Source organism: Aspergillus stella-maris, assembly GCF_047715825.1.
Source record: "Aspergillus stella-maris strain CBS 113639 unplaced genomic scaffold BDV14scaffold_62, whole genome shotgun sequence".
Classification (NCBI taxonomy): Eukaryota; Fungi; Ascomycota; class Eurotiomycetes; order Eurotiales; family Aspergillaceae; genus Aspergillus; species Aspergillus stella-maris.
Window position 1 is genome coordinate 1 of NW_027396856.1, and position 17235 is coordinate 17235.

The 17235-nt window shown below is 49.5% G+C and overlaps 6 protein-coding genes across 6 annotated transcripts; 4 read left to right on the forward strand and 2 right to left on the reverse strand.

Annotated features, from left to right (window-relative positions):
• Positions 1-1020: 1020 nt before the first annotated feature.
• BDV14DRAFT_211022 (bacterial alpha-L-rhamnosidase-domain-containing protein) lies at positions 1021-3715 on the forward strand (the record flags this gene model as incomplete). The annotated part of the gene is made up of 3 exons (XM_073776012.1): positions 1021-2089; positions 2139-2579; positions 2643-3715. The coding sequence occupies 3 exons, from the start codon at positions 1021-1023 to the stop codon at positions 3713-3715; spliced, it is 2583 nt and encodes an 860-aa protein (XP_073624515.1).
• A 199-nt stretch (positions 3716-3914) lies between these two features.
• On the reverse strand, positions 3915-6009 carry BDV14DRAFT_211023 (putative MFS transporter; the record flags this gene model as incomplete). Its single annotated transcript, XM_073776013.1, has 7 exons — positions 3915-4164; positions 4246-4346; positions 4435-4554; positions 4631-4892; positions 4991-5335; positions 5390-5444; positions 5499-6009. 7 exons carry the CDS (start codon positions 6007-6009, stop codon positions 3915-3917), a joined length of 1644 nt encoding a protein of 547 aa, XP_073624516.1.
• Positions 6010-6545: 536 nt separating this feature from the next.
• On the forward strand, positions 6546-7829 carry BDV14DRAFT_211024 (Gfo/Idh/MocA family oxidoreductase; the record flags this gene model as incomplete). The annotated part of the gene is made up of 1 exon (XM_073776014.1): positions 6546-7829. One exon carries the CDS (start codon positions 6546-6548, stop codon positions 7827-7829), a length of 1284 nt encoding a protein of 427 aa, XP_073624517.1.
• A 67-nt stretch (positions 7830-7896) lies between these two features.
• Positions 7897-10308, reverse strand: BDV14DRAFT_203588 (ankyrin repeat-containing domain protein; the record flags this gene model as incomplete). Its single annotated transcript, XM_073774313.1, has 1 exon — positions 7897-10308. The coding sequence occupies one exon, from the start codon at positions 10306-10308 to the stop codon at positions 7897-7899; it is 2412 nt and encodes an 803-aa protein (XP_073624518.1).
• A 387-nt stretch (positions 10309-10695) lies between these two features.
• BDV14DRAFT_203589 (ankyrin repeat domain-containing protein) lies at positions 10696-11759 on the forward strand (the record flags this gene model as incomplete). Its single annotated transcript, XM_073774314.1, has 2 exons — positions 10696-10867; positions 11038-11759. 2 exons carry the CDS (start codon positions 10696-10698, stop codon positions 11757-11759), a joined length of 894 nt encoding a protein of 297 aa, XP_073624519.1.
• Positions 11760-12430: 671 nt separating this feature from the next.
• BDV14DRAFT_203590 (ankyrin repeat-containing domain protein) lies at positions 12431-16567 on the forward strand (the record flags this gene model as incomplete). The annotated part of the gene is made up of 2 exons (XM_073774315.1): positions 12431-12844; positions 13946-16567. 2 exons carry the CDS (start codon positions 12431-12433, stop codon positions 16565-16567), a joined length of 3036 nt encoding a protein of 1011 aa, XP_073624520.1.
• Positions 16568-17235: the final 668 nt, after the last annotated feature.

The window sequence follows — 17235 nt, forward strand, 5'->3', positions numbered from 1 at the left end:
GCTGCACATGAGAAAAAGCTTCAAAAGAGGAAACGATCTAGAGCACAGATTGCTTCTACAGAGGGTCTTTCAATTGAAGAAGGCCAGGCACTTGTACAAAACAGGAATCAGGTAAAAGAGGCTATACAAACTGGATCTATACTAAACGCACCAGACACATTGCAGCGCCGCGTACGGGCGCCCCCACGCTGCAGTGACTGTCATATTATTGGACATAGACGATTACAGTGTCCTAATCGTGGTATTATTTAGTTTTTATACAGAAATGCATGTTTTGGTTGTTTAAAAAACCTTGAATTTTCAACCATGGTAAGAGGTGGCCCGCTCGCTTACATGGCCCGCTCGCTTACCGAATACGTTAGTATGGATATCTAATTCAAGCTTTTCCGTAAGCCAATATCTAAATGTCTAATGGACAACGTGGATGAGCGCCTATCCCTCGGCACGTCTTGAATGAAAATAGCTTATCTGTGGCTAAGACTAGAGCTAGGCATAGTGCTTTCAAATATTTAATTCGTGACCTGGCATCGGAAGGGATACAGAATCCATAGTAGGTTGCTGTTCTTGTTGGCATCGACCACGTGACCGAGCCCTAGACCCTTGCCTGTACTTCATGGGTAGCACGACCAGCTCAACCCCACTTGAAATCACATTTGTCAATTTCAGGTGACCTTTTATAGGTATGATTGTTCGTATTCGCATTTCGCACCCGGAATTGTCGAGTTCGACGTTCGGGGTGTTCGATACCGACTCCTATCGATCGGCAGTTGGAATGCGGGGAATGCCGCATGCACGATCCAACCCCAGACGATCCTGAGTATTGCCCAGAAACTCTCGACTCCATATTTTGAGGTCTGTTCTTTCTTGAATGACAATGACGAAAAGTCTCGGGGTATTGATCCCCCGGCCTCCTGGACATGATTCATCGCGGGGTCCCCGCATGAACTAGGGCCGACTCTGCCTATTTATACCGATCGATTCTGGGGGACCCTGCAAGAAACCAGATTGAATCAGGTAAATATGGCCTTGTCAATTCCCCAAGTCTCTTTTGAGCACCATCGCTCTGCTCTGGGGATCGGGGAGTCTTCTCCTCGCATCTCGTGGCGGTTCGATGGCAATGTCTCTGACTGGCATCAAAGCGCCTACGAACTTGAGATTGAGCGGGCAGGTGGATCAAGTACATTCCATGTCAACTCTACAGATTCTGTCCTTGTACCATGGCCGGCGGACCCACTGCAATCTGGCGAGGAAGCTACCGTCCGAGTGCGTTCGTTTGGCCGTACTCAACCCGACTCCTCCTGGTCTGACCCTGTTACGGTCGAACCTGGCCTTCTGAGCGGAGGGGACTGGCAGGATGCCGTGGCTATTGCGTCTGAGAGGCCAGCCGAGGTAAACGCTACACATCGCCCAATCTACTTCCGCAAGGACTTTGCAGTAGACGAGGGTATCCTATCTGCGAGGCTTTACATCACCGCGTTGGGCGTTTACGAGGCCGAGATTAACGGAGAGCCTGTTGGCGACCACGTTATGGCTCCTGGGTGGCAATCGTATCATCATCGACAGGAATACAACACATACGATGTTACCGACCTTTTGAATAGCGGCGAGAATGCAATTGGCGTTACTGTCGGCGAGGGCTGGTACTCTGGTGCGCTGTCCTGGAATATGATCCGTGATATCTATGGCGATACCCTGGGGTTCCTGTCTCTCCTCGCGATTACCACCTCATCTGGGGAGACAATTTACATTCCTAGTGATGAGACATGGCAGTCTTCGACGGGGCCGATTGTTTCTTCTGAAATCTATGACGGCGAAGTATATGATTCGACTCAAGAGATACCTGGATGGTCATCTCCGAATTTTGATACATCCGACTGGCTGGGCACACAAGAGATCGATTTTGATAAAAGTGTGCTTGCTGCTCCGGATGCACCACCTGTCCGTAGGATTGAGGAGCGGGCACTAGAGCGCGTCTTCCTGAGTGATTCAGGCAAGACGGTACTCGACTTTGGACAGAATCTAGTTGGATGGCTACGAGTTCGTGTTAAGGGTCCGAGAGGAGCGAACATTAGCTTCGTCCACACCGAAGGTAAGATAGACCCCCCTGAATGTGAAGGCCGATATGCTAATTCAAGCAGTCATGGAAGACGGCGAGGTCGCCACTAGACCCTTGCGCAACGCAAAAGCGACCGACAACCTGACCCTCTCCGGCGAGGACCAAGAATGGGAGCCTTCCTTCACTTTCCACGGATTTAGATTCGTTCAGGTCACTGGCTGGCCAGAAGAGACAGAACTAAACGCCGACGCTGTGACCGCGATTGTCATTAACACAGACATGGAGCAAACGGGATTCTTCAATACTTCCAACCCGCTTCTGAATAAGCTGCACGAGAACATCATCTGGAGTATGCGTGGAAACTTCTTGTCAATCCCAACCGATTGCCCTCAAAGAGATGAGCGCTTGGGATGGACTGGCGACATCCATGCGTTTGCGCGTACAGCGAACTTTATCTATAATACGGCTGGGTTCTTGCGCGGGTGGTTGAAGGATGTCTACTCGGAACAGCTGGAGAATGATTGTACGTTTGTTGACATCCCTTTGGTCAATTTGTTTGATCATTCAGTATACTAATAGAGAGCAGTCGGACCACCCGCCGTAGTCCCCAACGTCCTTGGCCCCAACAGTGCTGCCGCAATCTGGGGTGACGCGGTCGTCAAGGTCCCTTGGGACTTATTCCAAACATATGGCGACAAGGTCATGCTTAGGGAACAATATCCGGGTGCTCAAGTATGGATCGACAAAGGTATTCCTCGTAATGAAGTTGGTCTCTGGAACCGCTCTTCCTTCCAGTACGGTGACTGGTTGGATCCATTGGCTCCGGCAGATGAGCCAGGCGATGCTACAACAAGCTCAAGTATCGTCGCAGATGCATATCTCATTCACTCGACGGAGCTGCTGTCAAATATATCCAGGTTCCTATCTATGGATGAAGAAGCCAAGCAATACGCGCACGACCGCGCGAACCTCACCCGTGCGTTCAGGAATGCCTGGATCTCATCGAACGGGTCTGTTGCAAACGAGACGCAGACGGGCCTTACACTTCCGCTATACTTTGACCTCTTCGCGCAGCCCTCGCACTATTCCTCCGCTATCTCCCGTCTGCGAAACATCATCGCCGAAAACGACTATAAAGTCGGCACCGGCTTCGCAGGAACACACATCCTCGGCCACGCGCTCTCCAAATACGACGCAGCCGACATATTCTACCAGACCCTCCTCCAAGAAGAAGTCCCCGGCTGGCTTTTCCAGGTAATCATGAACGGAACAACAACCTGGGAGCGGTGGGACAGCATGCTTCCGAACGGCAGCGTCAACCCCGGCGAAATGACGTCCTTCAACCACTACGCCGTCGGGTCCGTCGGTAGCTGGATGCATGAGAATATTGGTGGTTTGAGGCCCGCTGAGCCCGGTTGGAAGAAGTTCTATGTTGATGTTAAGCCTGGTGGTGGGCTTGAGCATGCGGAGGCCAGATTTATCACGCCGTATGGTGTTGCGGAGACGAAGTGGAGGGTTTCGAGGGGGGTGTTTAGGTTGGGCGTGACGGTGCCGCCTAATACGGAGGCTATTGTTGATCTTCCTGGAAGCCCGAGGAATGGGAAGAGGAGGGCTGTTGTGGGTTCGGGGTATCATCGGTTTGAGAGTCAATTGGATTAGGAGGGTACTTGAAATGACAATGGTTGATTACCGTAGTGGTTTGCACATAGTCACCCCAAAATACCGGGGGGATATCTGGACTCAATGATATAGCCCATTTAATATAAAAAATCAGATTCCTTTGACTAACTAGCCGCATTATTGCGCCCTCTTCAACCAAGTCGTACCCGTGACATCAGAAGCCAAAACCAAATCGTACCTAGTATACATAGATAAAATCCTCGTTCTTCAAATCCGTCGTATCCAAGAACCCCTTATCAACCTCGCGAGTCTCGCCCTTCGCAACATCTGCACCCTCAGCAGTCCCCTCGCCAGCATCAATCGTCTTACCCTCCTGTATCTGGTTCTTGCGCAGCATCGACTCGTCGACGATAGTTGCATTCTTTCCGAGCGCTTCACGTCTCTTGGCGTGCCGCTTGTTGAGCCAGTAGAGGTAGAGGTCCGCAATGCTAGATTGATCGGTTAGTTTATTCTCCACGATTACGATCGTATGGAAAATATAGATGTAGTGAAAGGAGACGGTGACATACACAGCAATAATAGCAACAAGCACAAACATAATCAAGTTCGAGATCAGACCTGGGCGGTACTCCGGCGCTTGGTCTAGGGAGTAGAGCTGCGGTCCGACGACCTAGATATATAATTGATCAGCATTACATTACTTCGGATCAAACATCGCAGTGTAAGAGTAGAGGGACAAAAGCTAGCGGGGAGCCTACATTCCCCGTACACATTCCAATAAGCACAACAGCAGAAGTACACTTCCTCTTCGTATCACCAGCCGTATTCTGCGCCTGCCATGCGTACACGAGGGGTGTTATACCCGCTAGGCAGGAGACCTATATCAGCAAAGGTGTTAGCTCTCTGTTACCGCGGAGAACGAAGGAATTGCGCGGGCTATTAGGCGACACTTACGAGGTAATACCCGAACAGCAAAACACCCTTCTGCTCTCTCGGCACAGTAAGCATGATGATTGTCCCAACAGCCGCAATTGCTGCGATACCCGCAATGACAAGCCCCTTCGTGCGGAACTTCGTGGCCATCCATCCTCCGCCGAGAATGATTACAACTTGAACCGCGCCGAAGGGGAGGTTGAATAAGATCGCGTCGAAGTTCGTATACCCGAACGACGTGATGATTAGACTGCCAAATGTACTTATTCCTCCCGATGGGATACTGTTGATAGAATGGTCAGCGACGAACGAAATAAGGTTAAGAGCCTCCACCCTAATATACCGACAACATGGAAGAACGAATAAAGGACCCAAACGAACCTAATAGCAATAATAAGCAAAAACCAAACCCAAGTCTTGACATCAATCGCCGTCTCCCAAACATGATCCCACCGCCACTCTCTCGAGATGATCCCCATCTGGTTCGCTCGCAGTCGCTCAACGGCAATGACCTTCTCGCGCTCAGATAGAAATTTGGCTTCCATGGGCGAGTCCGGCATAAACATAAGTACTAGAATCGAGTATAGAACCGTCAAAAGGCCGCAGAGGAGGAAGATCGTTTGGTATGAGTATAGCGTGTCGCTGTTTATGTGGCCGAGGCCGTAGGTGAAGAGGCTGCCGACTATGGCTGTTACGCCGTTCATGGCGTTCCAGAGGGCGGCTCTCCTATAGAATATCAATTAGGACGACTGAAATGTTTCAGCGGAGAAAATCTTTTACCAAGTCTGCTCTCCTCGACGCCACCACATTTGGGTTACGGCGATACATGATGGTGCTGTGAGGTGTGGTTAGTAAATACTCAATATAAGGCATTTGGGGAAGGACTCACCTATCATAGACTCGAAAGCCCCTAGGCAAAATCTTAAGCCCAACAAACTAGGAAAGTTTGTACACGCAGCCATGATCGCCAGCGAGCTACCCCATAGAAAGATAGCCGCACCGATAACTTTACCAGTCGGAAGCTTGACTAGGACGAGCGCTGCGATCGGCTGCATGACCAGCTGCGCAATGTACAGAATCGAGCCGAGCCATGAGTACTGTTGGCCAACAAGGTTGGCGTCCTCGACGAGTCCGAAGATCGAGACATAGGAGAGACTGGATTTATCCAGTTGTTGAAAGAAGTACGCGCCCAACAGGAGGGGAAGGACGCGCAGATCGATTCGTCGAAGGACTCTTTTCTCTTCTTCGGGCGTGAAGGTGCGATCTCCCCCGACACTTGCAAGGAATTGAGCGGCCTTCTCCCCGCGGGGCGTCGTTGGCGGTACTGTGTCGGCAGCCGGGCTGATATCGTCCGCTGACTCAATCTGCTCTGCTGTAGGTGGTTGCTTGCTTGTCATCATTATTGTGGTAGGTGATGTACTTCCTAAGTAACGTCTCGCCCGATTCACGGGGACTCTGGTCCTATATACCCAGCCCCGGCTACATATTTCCCGGCCGCCTCTGGCGTTCTTGGTTGAACAAGCTCCTCATTCCAGTCTTGCCTCTCTTGACCATTCAAGACACTGCTTGGATTGGACACGAGTCGTACAAAGGATTTGCCAAGACATGTTTTGGCTGCCTTCACCCCGGAGCCCTCCAGACTCCAATGCGGGGGTTGCATGATCGGCGCCCCGATTGAGGGTCTCATTGATGGAAAATAAACGCCAATCTATCGTTTTCGATTCAGGCTATATTGTGCCTTGAAGCCAGCTCATGCTGCACTTGCTGCTTGTGGTCTAGCTATGTTTGCTTTGGGGTGTTAGGGTATGTTTGGGGTGGGTTCGGAGGGATATAGCCCGATACCCCTCGTGGTTTATATACCCAGTTCCCCGCGTGAGCTTCGATACCACGCATGTTGCACCATACCATAGCTTCTGAAAGCTAAGGAACATCCAAAATGCCCAAAAATTACGCCCTCATCGGCACCGGCGGCCGCGCCATATTCTTCTATACAGCAATAGTCAAAGACTTCCCAGAAACCGCCTCCCTCGTTGCATTCTGCGACACAAACCAAACAAGACTCGACTATGCAAACTCACGCCTTGAATCTCTCAACCACCCAAAAATCCCAACATACCTAGCCTCCGACTTCGAACGCATGATCACCGAAACAAAACCCGATGAAGTCATCGTCACCACCATCGACCGAACACACAACATTTATATCGTCAAGGCCCTAGAGCTAGGCTGCAACGTCATCACCGAGAAACCAATGACTATCGACGCGCCCCGATGCAGAGAGATCTTTGACGCCGTCGAGCGAACGGGGAAAAAAGTACGCGTTACGTTCAATTACCGCTACGCACCGCATAATACGAAGATCTATGAGCTTCTCTCGTCGGGTGCAATTGGGGAAGTCAACTCCGTGCACTTTGAGTGGCTTCTGAATACGCAGCATGGAGCAGACTATTATCGTCGGTGGCACCGCGATAAGCGTAATTCGGGCGGGTTGCTTGTGCATAAGAGTACGCATCATTTTGATCTTGTTAATTTTTGGTTAAGGAGTCGGCCTGAGACGGTGGTTGCTATGGGCGATTTGAGGTTTTATGGCCGGGAAAATGCAGAGCGTCGGGGGGAGACGAAGTTTTATGGCCGTGCGCATGGAAGTGAAGCTGCGAAAGATGATCCCTTCGCACTGCACCTAGACCGCAATCCCCAGCTTAAAGCCATGTACCTTGACGCCGAAAAGGAAGATGCTTATTTCCGCGACCAGTCTGTTTTCGGTGACGGGATAAGCATCGAGGATACGATGGGGGTTATGGCGAAGTACCGCTCTGGTGCTGTGTTGACGTACTCGCTTACCTCTTATGCGCCATGGGAGGGGTTCCGGGTTATGTTCAACGGGAGTAAAGGTCGGATTGAGGTGGAAGTTGTTGAGCAATCATATGTCAACTCGGGCGGGGAGCAGTCACTTGAGGGGGCGTTGGAGAGCCGGTCGATCCTACTGCGGCCGATGTTTGGGAAGCCTGTTGAGGTTGAGATTCCTGAAGGGAGTGGTGGGCATGGAGGGGGTGATCCTGAGCTTCTCAATGATCTTTTTGGCGAAGGGTCTAAGAGTGATACGTTCAGGAGGGCGGCGTCCCATGTTGATGGGGCCTTGTCGATTCTTACGGGGATTTGTGCGAACCAGTCGATTCGGACTGGGCAGACGGTGAGGGTTGATGATGTTTTTAGGCTTTAGGTCCCTGTGGTATAGAATCATAGATATTTATATTTGAATTCAGAGGGGCCTGTCTACTTCGTGCTAATTAAGTATATCTGGAATACAAAATGCGAATCATCTCATCTGTCTTCGCAATCTTTAGGGGTGTCATGGTTTTATTATCCCTCTTCGCAACATCGCAGCCAGCGGAGACCAATACTTGGGCAGCCTTATGGGCGGAGCTTAGCGCGGCAAGTAAGATGGTTGTTCTTCCAGCATCATCCACAGCATTGATATCCGCCCCATGCAGCAGAAGGAAGCTTACGCAGCCTGGCTGGTTACTTATGGCAGCTGCTCTCAATAGTCCATCCATAAAAGACGGACGCTCCCTGGCACAGACGTCATCCAAGAGCGGTTCAAAGCAGTCGATAAACCCACGTTGTGCGCCGAGGACAAGGAGCATCTCTTTCATCTCTAACAACACCTTCTTACCCTTTAATATCCCAGCAACAAATGGCTTTGCGAGGAGCTTAACAATATCATGATGACCATTATTAGCCGCAATCTCAATCGCATATTGTCTATCCCTGGAACGAATCTCAGGCCGGGCACCGGCTCCGAGAAGAGCTCGAACGATCACAGCCCGTCCGAGGCTTGCGGCCTCCATCAAGGGCGTATAGCCATGCTCAGCTGTAGTGTCATCGATATCTGCCTTGGATTTCATTAGCATAAAAGCAATTTCGTCATGTCCTGCACGAATCGCGGTATGCAACGGGTTGCAGTGCCTGGAGTATCTCAGGTTAAGTGATTTCAATCGCTCAAACACAAGGCGGGCGATGTCGGTTTTGCCTAAACTCGCCGCGGTTTCAAGCGCACCGGCAAGATATATTTCAACTTTGCATGCCATAAGGGCTGGCTGGCTGTATGAGGATCGATCCGAATTTATCTCGGCAGTCTTTTTTGACAGTTGCTGCAAGTAGTGGCAGATACGGTCCACGATCATGACCACCACGTTTATTGGCTGATGCCTGACGGAGAGTTCTAGCGGCGTGATATCTTGAAAGTCTGACTCAATCAGTTGGTCATTGCTTGTTCGCGAGAGGAGCAGGCATGTTATGTCTTCTGATCCATGGAGGATGGCGTGATGCAAAGCTGTGCGTCCATAATGATCAAGATCATCAAAACGTGTCTCTCTACAGCCAGCGATTAGCCTGATAGCGTCTTCATTCCTCGACAGAACTGCTGTGATCAAGGGAGGAATAGCAGGTTCGCAAGATGAGCGAGTCACGCTTTTGACCCTTTTAACACCACGTCGTAATCTTTGTTGCATGAGTGACATGTCTCCCATGGCTATCGCTGCCCGTAGCAGTGTCTGGGGATGTATCTGATCTATCCTCCGTTGCTCGAGTTGAGATAAAATTAAATGAGCGTAGGGACCATGGTTAAGCAGACACACTCGTTCTAACAGGTTATTCGGAAGGAACCCCGGCTCAAACGAGCCCCCAGCTTGCACAAGGGCTTCAAATATATCGAATTCGGTATCAATATTATCAGCGCTACTTGTATGCCATGCGAATTCGTCAGGCCCCATTAACGAGCCTAAGTCCACCACATTGACGTTGGCGCCGTACTGAAGCAGCAGCCGGACAGCCTGCACCTTGGACTCTCGAACCGCTACGGCTAGAGGGGAACGCCCGGGCGTGGGGAGATTGACTTGCACACCGTTCTGGAGAAGAACTCGCAACGCGTCACAGCCACTGGAGCCGTCCGGACGCATGCCTTTAACAGCCAGGCCCAGTGGACTTAAGTCGATGGAAGCTGGTAGATCAATGACTTTATCGAGGCCGTTTTCCAGAAGGAACAGTACATGGTCACTTGGCGAGCATCTTAGACATGCCAACTGCAATAGGTTTACATAGGTGTAAGGGTGGGTGGCATTCAGGTTCAGACCGTGGGCAACTAGCGTATCACAGATAGCGCGATCCACCATTTTTGAGCCCCCCAAAAGGTCTGAAATCTCGGTTTCTGTGTACTTGTGAAGTTCGGCTCCAGCACTCAGCAACATGTCAACCACACTCTTGTCGTTCGCAAACACGGCAGCCTTTAACGGAGTGCCTATATCACAGAGCGACTCACTCATATGCGTCGGCAATAACCCTCCTAAAGGGTTAGGCAATACACCAGCCTGCAATAAGTCGTGCACAGTTTCTGACAATCCAACCCTTGAGGCTGCCACAAGTGCGGCATATCCGAGGCCAGGGTCGGTCTTAAGTCTCGGTAGTAATCTCTCAAGAACGCGCTTCATGATATTTTCGCATCCTGAGAGGCTTGCTCCGTAGATGGCGCTATGCAGCTCTGGGTTTTCCTTTTGACAGGGCGGTCCATATAGAACTTCACTAGCCACCACTGATGACTGCTTCGAAGTGAGACGAAATGAGAGGAGAGATGGTCTTGAGAGGTACTTGCAAACTGTTAGCATAAGCTCATTGGGGAGCTTGAAAAAATAATTAGTTGTCATTCTGAAGGTTCGTTGTGTCGAGCTGTAACGTGCCCTAGCGGTGTCAGTTCTGAGAAAACTAAAGGCGTCGCAGCAACTGGCGCAAAGGTCATTCTTATACATGCCACAAAGCGCGATTCACAGTTCAATGCTCATTGTAGGTCTTCAACACATGGAAATGCCATTTGTATTCCATCGCTTTCGCGTCAACAAAGGCCTATAATGGCTGGATCAAGGGCTTCGCACACTCCAGAAATCAGACAAGGAACAAAGCTATGCAAGATATGAAGACGCGCGCCTTATAAACAGCCCCGTACCTGCTTACCTCAACCAGCAATTGAATCCCAATGCTACCTATAGAACATTACACACCTCTAGATTACCGCAAAAATCCATAGTTTGCCTACCATGCGCCAACACTACGGAGGAATGTGCTACAGCGGGCACGACATCACAATCGACGAGTTCACCTCCGCCTGCGCATCTGGCGAATACACCCTCATCAAGAACCTCCTAGACAAAGGCCTACCCCCGCAAATAGGCCGGCACAGCTCACTAATAGTAGCCATAAACTGTGATGGTATGACCGGAAGATGTTCTTGGAGTTTACCTTGATGTATTCCTTTAGTTGTGTATTGAAAGTATAACTATTATCCCAAAGTTCTATTCTATCCAATACTATAGTGAATGTCCCCTGTAGCTGGTGTTGTTTGAAGAAAGTAAAAACAACAATGCGCTATATCTTACCAGCCATCCTGAAGAACAAGGCTGATGACAAGTCGATAAGGTTCGAAGCACTGCTGACAGCATGCGCACACAGGATGGTTTCAGTTGTCGAAGGCATCCTTGATGGCAGCGTTCATGTCAACAAGAGACTAAGTGGGATGACGCCACTACTTCGTGCAGTGAATAAGAGCGACCCATCTGTTGAAGTGATAAAATGCCTCTTGGCACGAGGCGCCGGCGAAACACCTCTTCATACTGCCATACGACAGGACCATGCGGACGTCGTGGAGCTCCTTTTCCAAAGTGGCGCCGATATTCATGCCGAGTTGGGATTCAATGTTGCGCCCATTCTGGTGGCAGCTGGTAGGGGACACTGCTCAGTCGTAGGCCTTATGGTGCGACACGAAGTATCACTGCGTGATGCAAATCATCTCGGCCACAGTATCCTCAAGATGTCAATACTCTGTTCCCAGTTAGAGATGCTGAAGCACCTCGTTGTCCTTGGTTTTCTTGATTTAGATTATCGGGATAGTGCTGGAGGCACGGCGCTTCTGTACGCGGCCAGCTATAACCGGTACGAAATGATCAAGGTTCTCGTTGATGCTGGGTGCGATGTCAACATGACGGACGTACATGGTCGTGGACCGTTAGATCACTTACGTATGCAAAGCCCGTCAGGTGGGCCCCGCGAGATAGAGAAGCTACTTCAAGGGAAGAAGCAGCGCTGGAGGTGCTCGACTCAGTAGACTGTTGGCGAGCTGCAGTTGCTCGAAGTCGGTCATAGTTATTGTGTTCCTCCTTTGTAGGCATCATGAGTACTTGTTGATGCCACTTGAATATTAGTACACATCATTTCTCTCTAGTATGTCACCAGTAGCTCACACTAGATCGTGATGCTAGTCCGTTATCCATCCTGTAGATGGAAGCATAAGTTATTTCCCCTAACTGCTAGAATCTTCGACTAGAAAGAATACATTGGCAGCCAAAAAGACCTTGGAAAACAATGGTGCTTTGAGGCCTTTCAGAACACTTAATATGAGTTTTAATCGACTTTACCTTTCTAGATCTATTTATAGATTTACAGGACTAAAAAAAGCTATATATATCAAGGGTATTACCTCGCTTAGGTTCTGTCTATGTTTGCCCAACGGATGTTAGGTCGTTCCACGAACATACACCCAGTTTACTCTCTTGAAGATCTTCAAGAGATAACCCAATCACAAGACCTTTCCAACGAGATTGTCTCACACGTTGCGCGGTGCTGTTCCAGCGAGACATTAGCAAGTTTTACAAGAACCTGCAACCTATTAACAAAATGATCGATTCAGTCCTATACAGTCTATCGCCCGATGATGCCTTGCACAAGGTGTTCGCCTGAGCCTGCAAAAATAAGAACGAACAGACCCTGAGCCACGTCATGCCAGCAATTCTGGCCATGTGCGCTAACAACGAGGCAAACAGTTCCCGCTACCTAAAGATCGCTTGCTGGCTCGAGATGATTCCTGCGATTGAAGGCTTATTTAATGGCGGAGTGAGTGTGAGCACTAAGATCTGGGACATGCCGGCCCTACTTCAAGCAATTCGCGAAGACGAGCCGTCTATCAAGGTGGTTCGCTGTTTGTTGGACGAGGGCGCCGATATAGCTGCTGCCGACGACCACCACGAAATGCCTCTTCTTCACTGGGTGGTGCACTGTCGTTTCACGGAGATTCTGGAGGCTCTGCTCCAGGCTGGTGGCGAAACAGCCCTCTCAATCGCAACTAGCAGCGGCAATTCCGCGACTGTCGAGGTGTTGAAACGGTACGGAGAATCACTCCATGAGGGACAACGTGTGCGTAGGCTTCTATGCAACTGACTTGTCGCCTGTTTGAATTCGCGTTTGGGTCAGGAGGCATTTTATGTTTCTCGTGCTTAATATCTTTTTTGCTGCGTTCCTTGACCAAAGTTACAATGTTGCCTTTCGGCAAAAGGTTTGTCTTTTCAGGTACAAGCACGTTGTACAGTCCCTGTACCCGCTTCGGCTCTAGTAATAACTACTTTCGGGTGCAATACCTAATTAGGCCGCGCTTCAAGATCTAGGCGCATGGCATCGCTGCTCGCCTCCATACCAAACTGTAGGATATACCTTGCACGGAGCTGCGAAGGGATGCTAGATATAGCTCTGTACAGGACAGCACGAATGCAATTGTTTTGCTGCATTGTATCAGTCCAGTACGTACCTAAGATTGAGACCACAATGAGGGAAGGAAGTGCTAACTGAGTAACCTATATTGAGTTGAGGTTATCGACATGGTACAGGACTTGCGGCTGCTGCCCTTTGCTCGGTCCAGCGCCAGTATTTTTTTTTTTTTTTTTTTTTTTTTTTTTTTTTTTTTTTTTTTTTTTTTTTTTTTTTTTCTTTTCTCTTTTTTGGTTTTCCATTCTGTATGTAGCGAGACAATCCACTGAGACAGAGTACATTCAACATTAAGTCTAGTATGGTTAATGGGTGTGGCTTCTTTGTGAAGAGTTTCGAGACTCAAAGCGTCGTCATCGTTCGGGCGGTCGTTCTTTCCAAAAATCGCGGTCAAAAGAGGGACAACTGCCCCCTGACCTACGACAGTACCTAACCTCTTTCTTCCGAAAAAAGAAATCTTGCAGTTACTGTCACAAAGCTGCTTTGTTCTTGGGGGAGACTTGCTCGACACAATGGATCTGAGACATCCATTGCCTTCTCATGACAAAGCCCCGTGACTTGATTGACATATAAAGCCATCGCCTGGATGGCAGTATTTATAACATGGCATTTTTCTGCTGTAGGTCATTTACCAAACATCTTATCATACTACACCGACCTACAGAATGTCTATCTACAAACCGTTGGTCGAATTCCCCGTGGAGCTCCTTCTCCAAATCTTCGGATACCTTAACGGAAACACACTACGCTCCCTAGCTGGAACCAACAGGCTTTTTGCAGGCATTGCAAAAATTGATCGAGAAGGAAATAATTGAAGCGAAATTGACGACAGCCGGATTCTGGGACCTGGGCTTTGATCAGCATCGTCAGGAGGTTCCTACCCGATATGAAAATGGCGTCTTCTTGGACATAACCGGTTGTTTTCAAAAGGCGGACCCAGAAGCGTTGAGGAAGTACAATGCGCTTATATCTGCATGCGAAGCTGGGGATGCTGTTGCCGTCAAGGCCATGGTGAAAACAGTCTCACCGAATCCAACTGTAGAAATGTCGGATTTTCAAACGGAATTGATGCACAATCGAGGTACGGTACAGTGGTATACGCCACTTGAAGCCGCACTGCGAGCCAACTCAATCGAGTGCCTGGACATCTTGATGAATGCGGATGCAGATCTTGGAAGGCTTGGATTTACCGACATAATGCGGTATATCTGTGCTCCTGGGCGTTTCAGAGCAACCACATTTATGGTTCTGGTGCGCCATGGACTCGACTTCACTCAACATTCCAGTTTACAACTCGACTTCCTTGGGGAAACTTGCCGCGAGGTATGCGATGAGGATGGCTTGCTTGGCTTTGATGATGGGCGCATTATCATACAGTTCTTCCTTGACAATGGACTTCGAGTCGATGCGCCAAACAGGTTTTTCGGGGGCACACTTGGCGCAGCAATATCAAAATGTGAAGACGGACCTTCCGAGGACAACATCAAATTGCTCAAATTTCTTATTGAGACGGGAGGCGGGCCAAATGCGAGCTACGACAATCAGGGAAGCACTCCTCTCCTCTTGGCCTGTAGGCTTTTTCATTTCGGAGTGGCGCAGTTCTTGCTGAATGAGTTTGAAGTAAATGTCGATGCAATGACCAACAATTCATGGACACCCTTACGTTTCGCAATCTCTAGGGATTGTCCGGAGCTTGTTGAGCTCCTGTTGCAGAGAGGGGCTTCGTTGAGAGCTGGACATGGGGCTAGGAGCCTATTTGATGGCGCATTAGGATTTGGTCACATTACCACGGCTGAAATTCTCTTGGAGGCCTGGGTCAATCAATTTGGCCTCGAAGATGAGCCAGACATGTTGTTATCCACAGCGGCCGCCATGGGTGACATCGAGCTTTTGCAACAGCTGTTACGCCGAAACAATCCCCAGAAATTGAATGCTAGCGCAGGTATTTTTATGGCACTGAAGTTTCGGCAGGAGCCTGCTGTTCACTTGCTGCTTCCATACGCTAAGAAGATTCAAATGGGCACAAGTCGCTCTGGGCATGACAGTGCCCTGATTTTTGCCGCGAAGCTGTCTGGGAAAGTGTTCCAGGCCATACTAGATCGCGCGTGTCAGGAGGAAATTGACTTTTATGCAGAAGATCTATTTCAATATGCGATAGATAAGTCCCCTGCCAGCACCATGGGGATAATTCTGGATCGCGTAAAGGTGCCGACCAAGATGGAGCTCGAGCAAGCTCTGATCCGAGTTGCCGAACATGACGAGGAGGAGAAGTTCGAGGAGCTCCTCGCCTTGGTCAACTCGGATGAGAATTTTGCAGAAATTCCCGTGAACGTTCTTCATTGGTCTCTAGAGAATCTTGTGTGTGGCGGTCAGGTCCAGAATCTGAATCTTAAGGCCATTCTAACCAGCGGCCGTCTGAACATGAACAAGCTGGAGAACGAGCGAATTAAGCTCGCTTATCTTGCTATCGAGTTTGGCCAGTCTGAAGCTCTGGATCTTTTGCTCGAAACAACTTCCAACACCATCGGTTCAGCCCTGCAGCAAGTCAATGACTACAGTGTCTATGATCACGGCGTAGCTACTGCGCAAGTCAATCTGCGTCATCGCACAGACCCTGAAGATACACATTATCGCCAATTAAGCAATTTTCTTGCGATTTACACAGGGGATCGTTCCCCAGGCGGGGATCTCAACATATCCCTACTATCCTGGGCCTCGCGATTGGGCCCTGCGAGAACCGTCAGAACCCTAATCAACAAATACAGCGTCGATGTCAACAAAGTCGATGGCTTCGGAATGACGGCGTTATCCCATGCGGCCGAACAGGGGAATGTAGAAACTGTGTCCATCCTCCTCAAGGCAGGCGCAAAGGCAGAAGTGGTCGACAACAACGGAAGAACACCATTCTTCCTAGCAGTGACAGGTTCCCTTCCCCTGGAACATTTGGAGTTCCGAAGCGCAAACAAGGACAAGACATTTGACAGAACCAAATTTCGCGAAAGTCTTGACACACGACGCATGGCCATCAAGACAGCGACCATGCTGCTCGAACATGGTGCGAATCTACACCATAAAGATGCATTGGGTCGGAATGCACTGTCTTATGTCGCGGCCTCCTTCCTCCCCGATCTAACGCAGTTCCTTATCGACAAGGGGATTGACATCGATGAGGTGGATGACAAAGGCCGCACAGCCCTGTCGCATGCGTGCGAGATTGGATCTACCGAGGCAGTACGGGTTTTGATCAAGGCAGGCTGCGATGTCGTCAAAGCCGATAAATCAGAGAGAGGACAGGAGAAGCCCATAGGCTATACACCTTTGCAGTATGCCGAGGCCTGGGATGATGTTGTGGGGTTGATTTATAGTGGGACGGAGTAAATGGGTGTATGCGATGTTCGATATTTCCGGTGTATATAGATGTCAATCAATTATCCGGTTGTTGTGTGAATAAGCACCATGAATGCACCTCCCTATTTTGTGACTACTTGATGTATAGTAATTAGAGATCTATAGATAACACCATGCAGCCATGAATATGTGATGGAAATGAATACTACCTTGCTATTAACAATGCCAATAACCCCTCCACATTCCACCATCCTACCAGTGGCAACCTACAAGCGTACCCCAAAAATTAGCCCTACTCCAACCTCCCCAACCAAGACAACCAAGCAAAAACCACAATGCTTATCCAACGCCTAGTCCAATTCACAATAAATTGCATGTCTTGGATAGCGTTACATCCCCCTCTTCTCACCATCTTCACGGCGAAGTCCGTCCACGCCCGTGCATCTACTCCAAACAGTGACAACCAGCCAGACAAGCGCACTGGCATGCCAGACCCACAGCCAAGCGGGCCCCTGACGATCAGTCACTCAAAGAGCGTTAAGCCGACAAAGAACGCTCCTTTCATTGGGTGTGTCGCCTTTGATTGTTCTTTGACGAGGGGCCACTAAAATAGCGCTGCGACATTGTAATCGCAACTGCTAGGTGAAATGCGGAAGGTGAGTAACTGGATCTGAGCATTCATGTTGATAGGGATTATG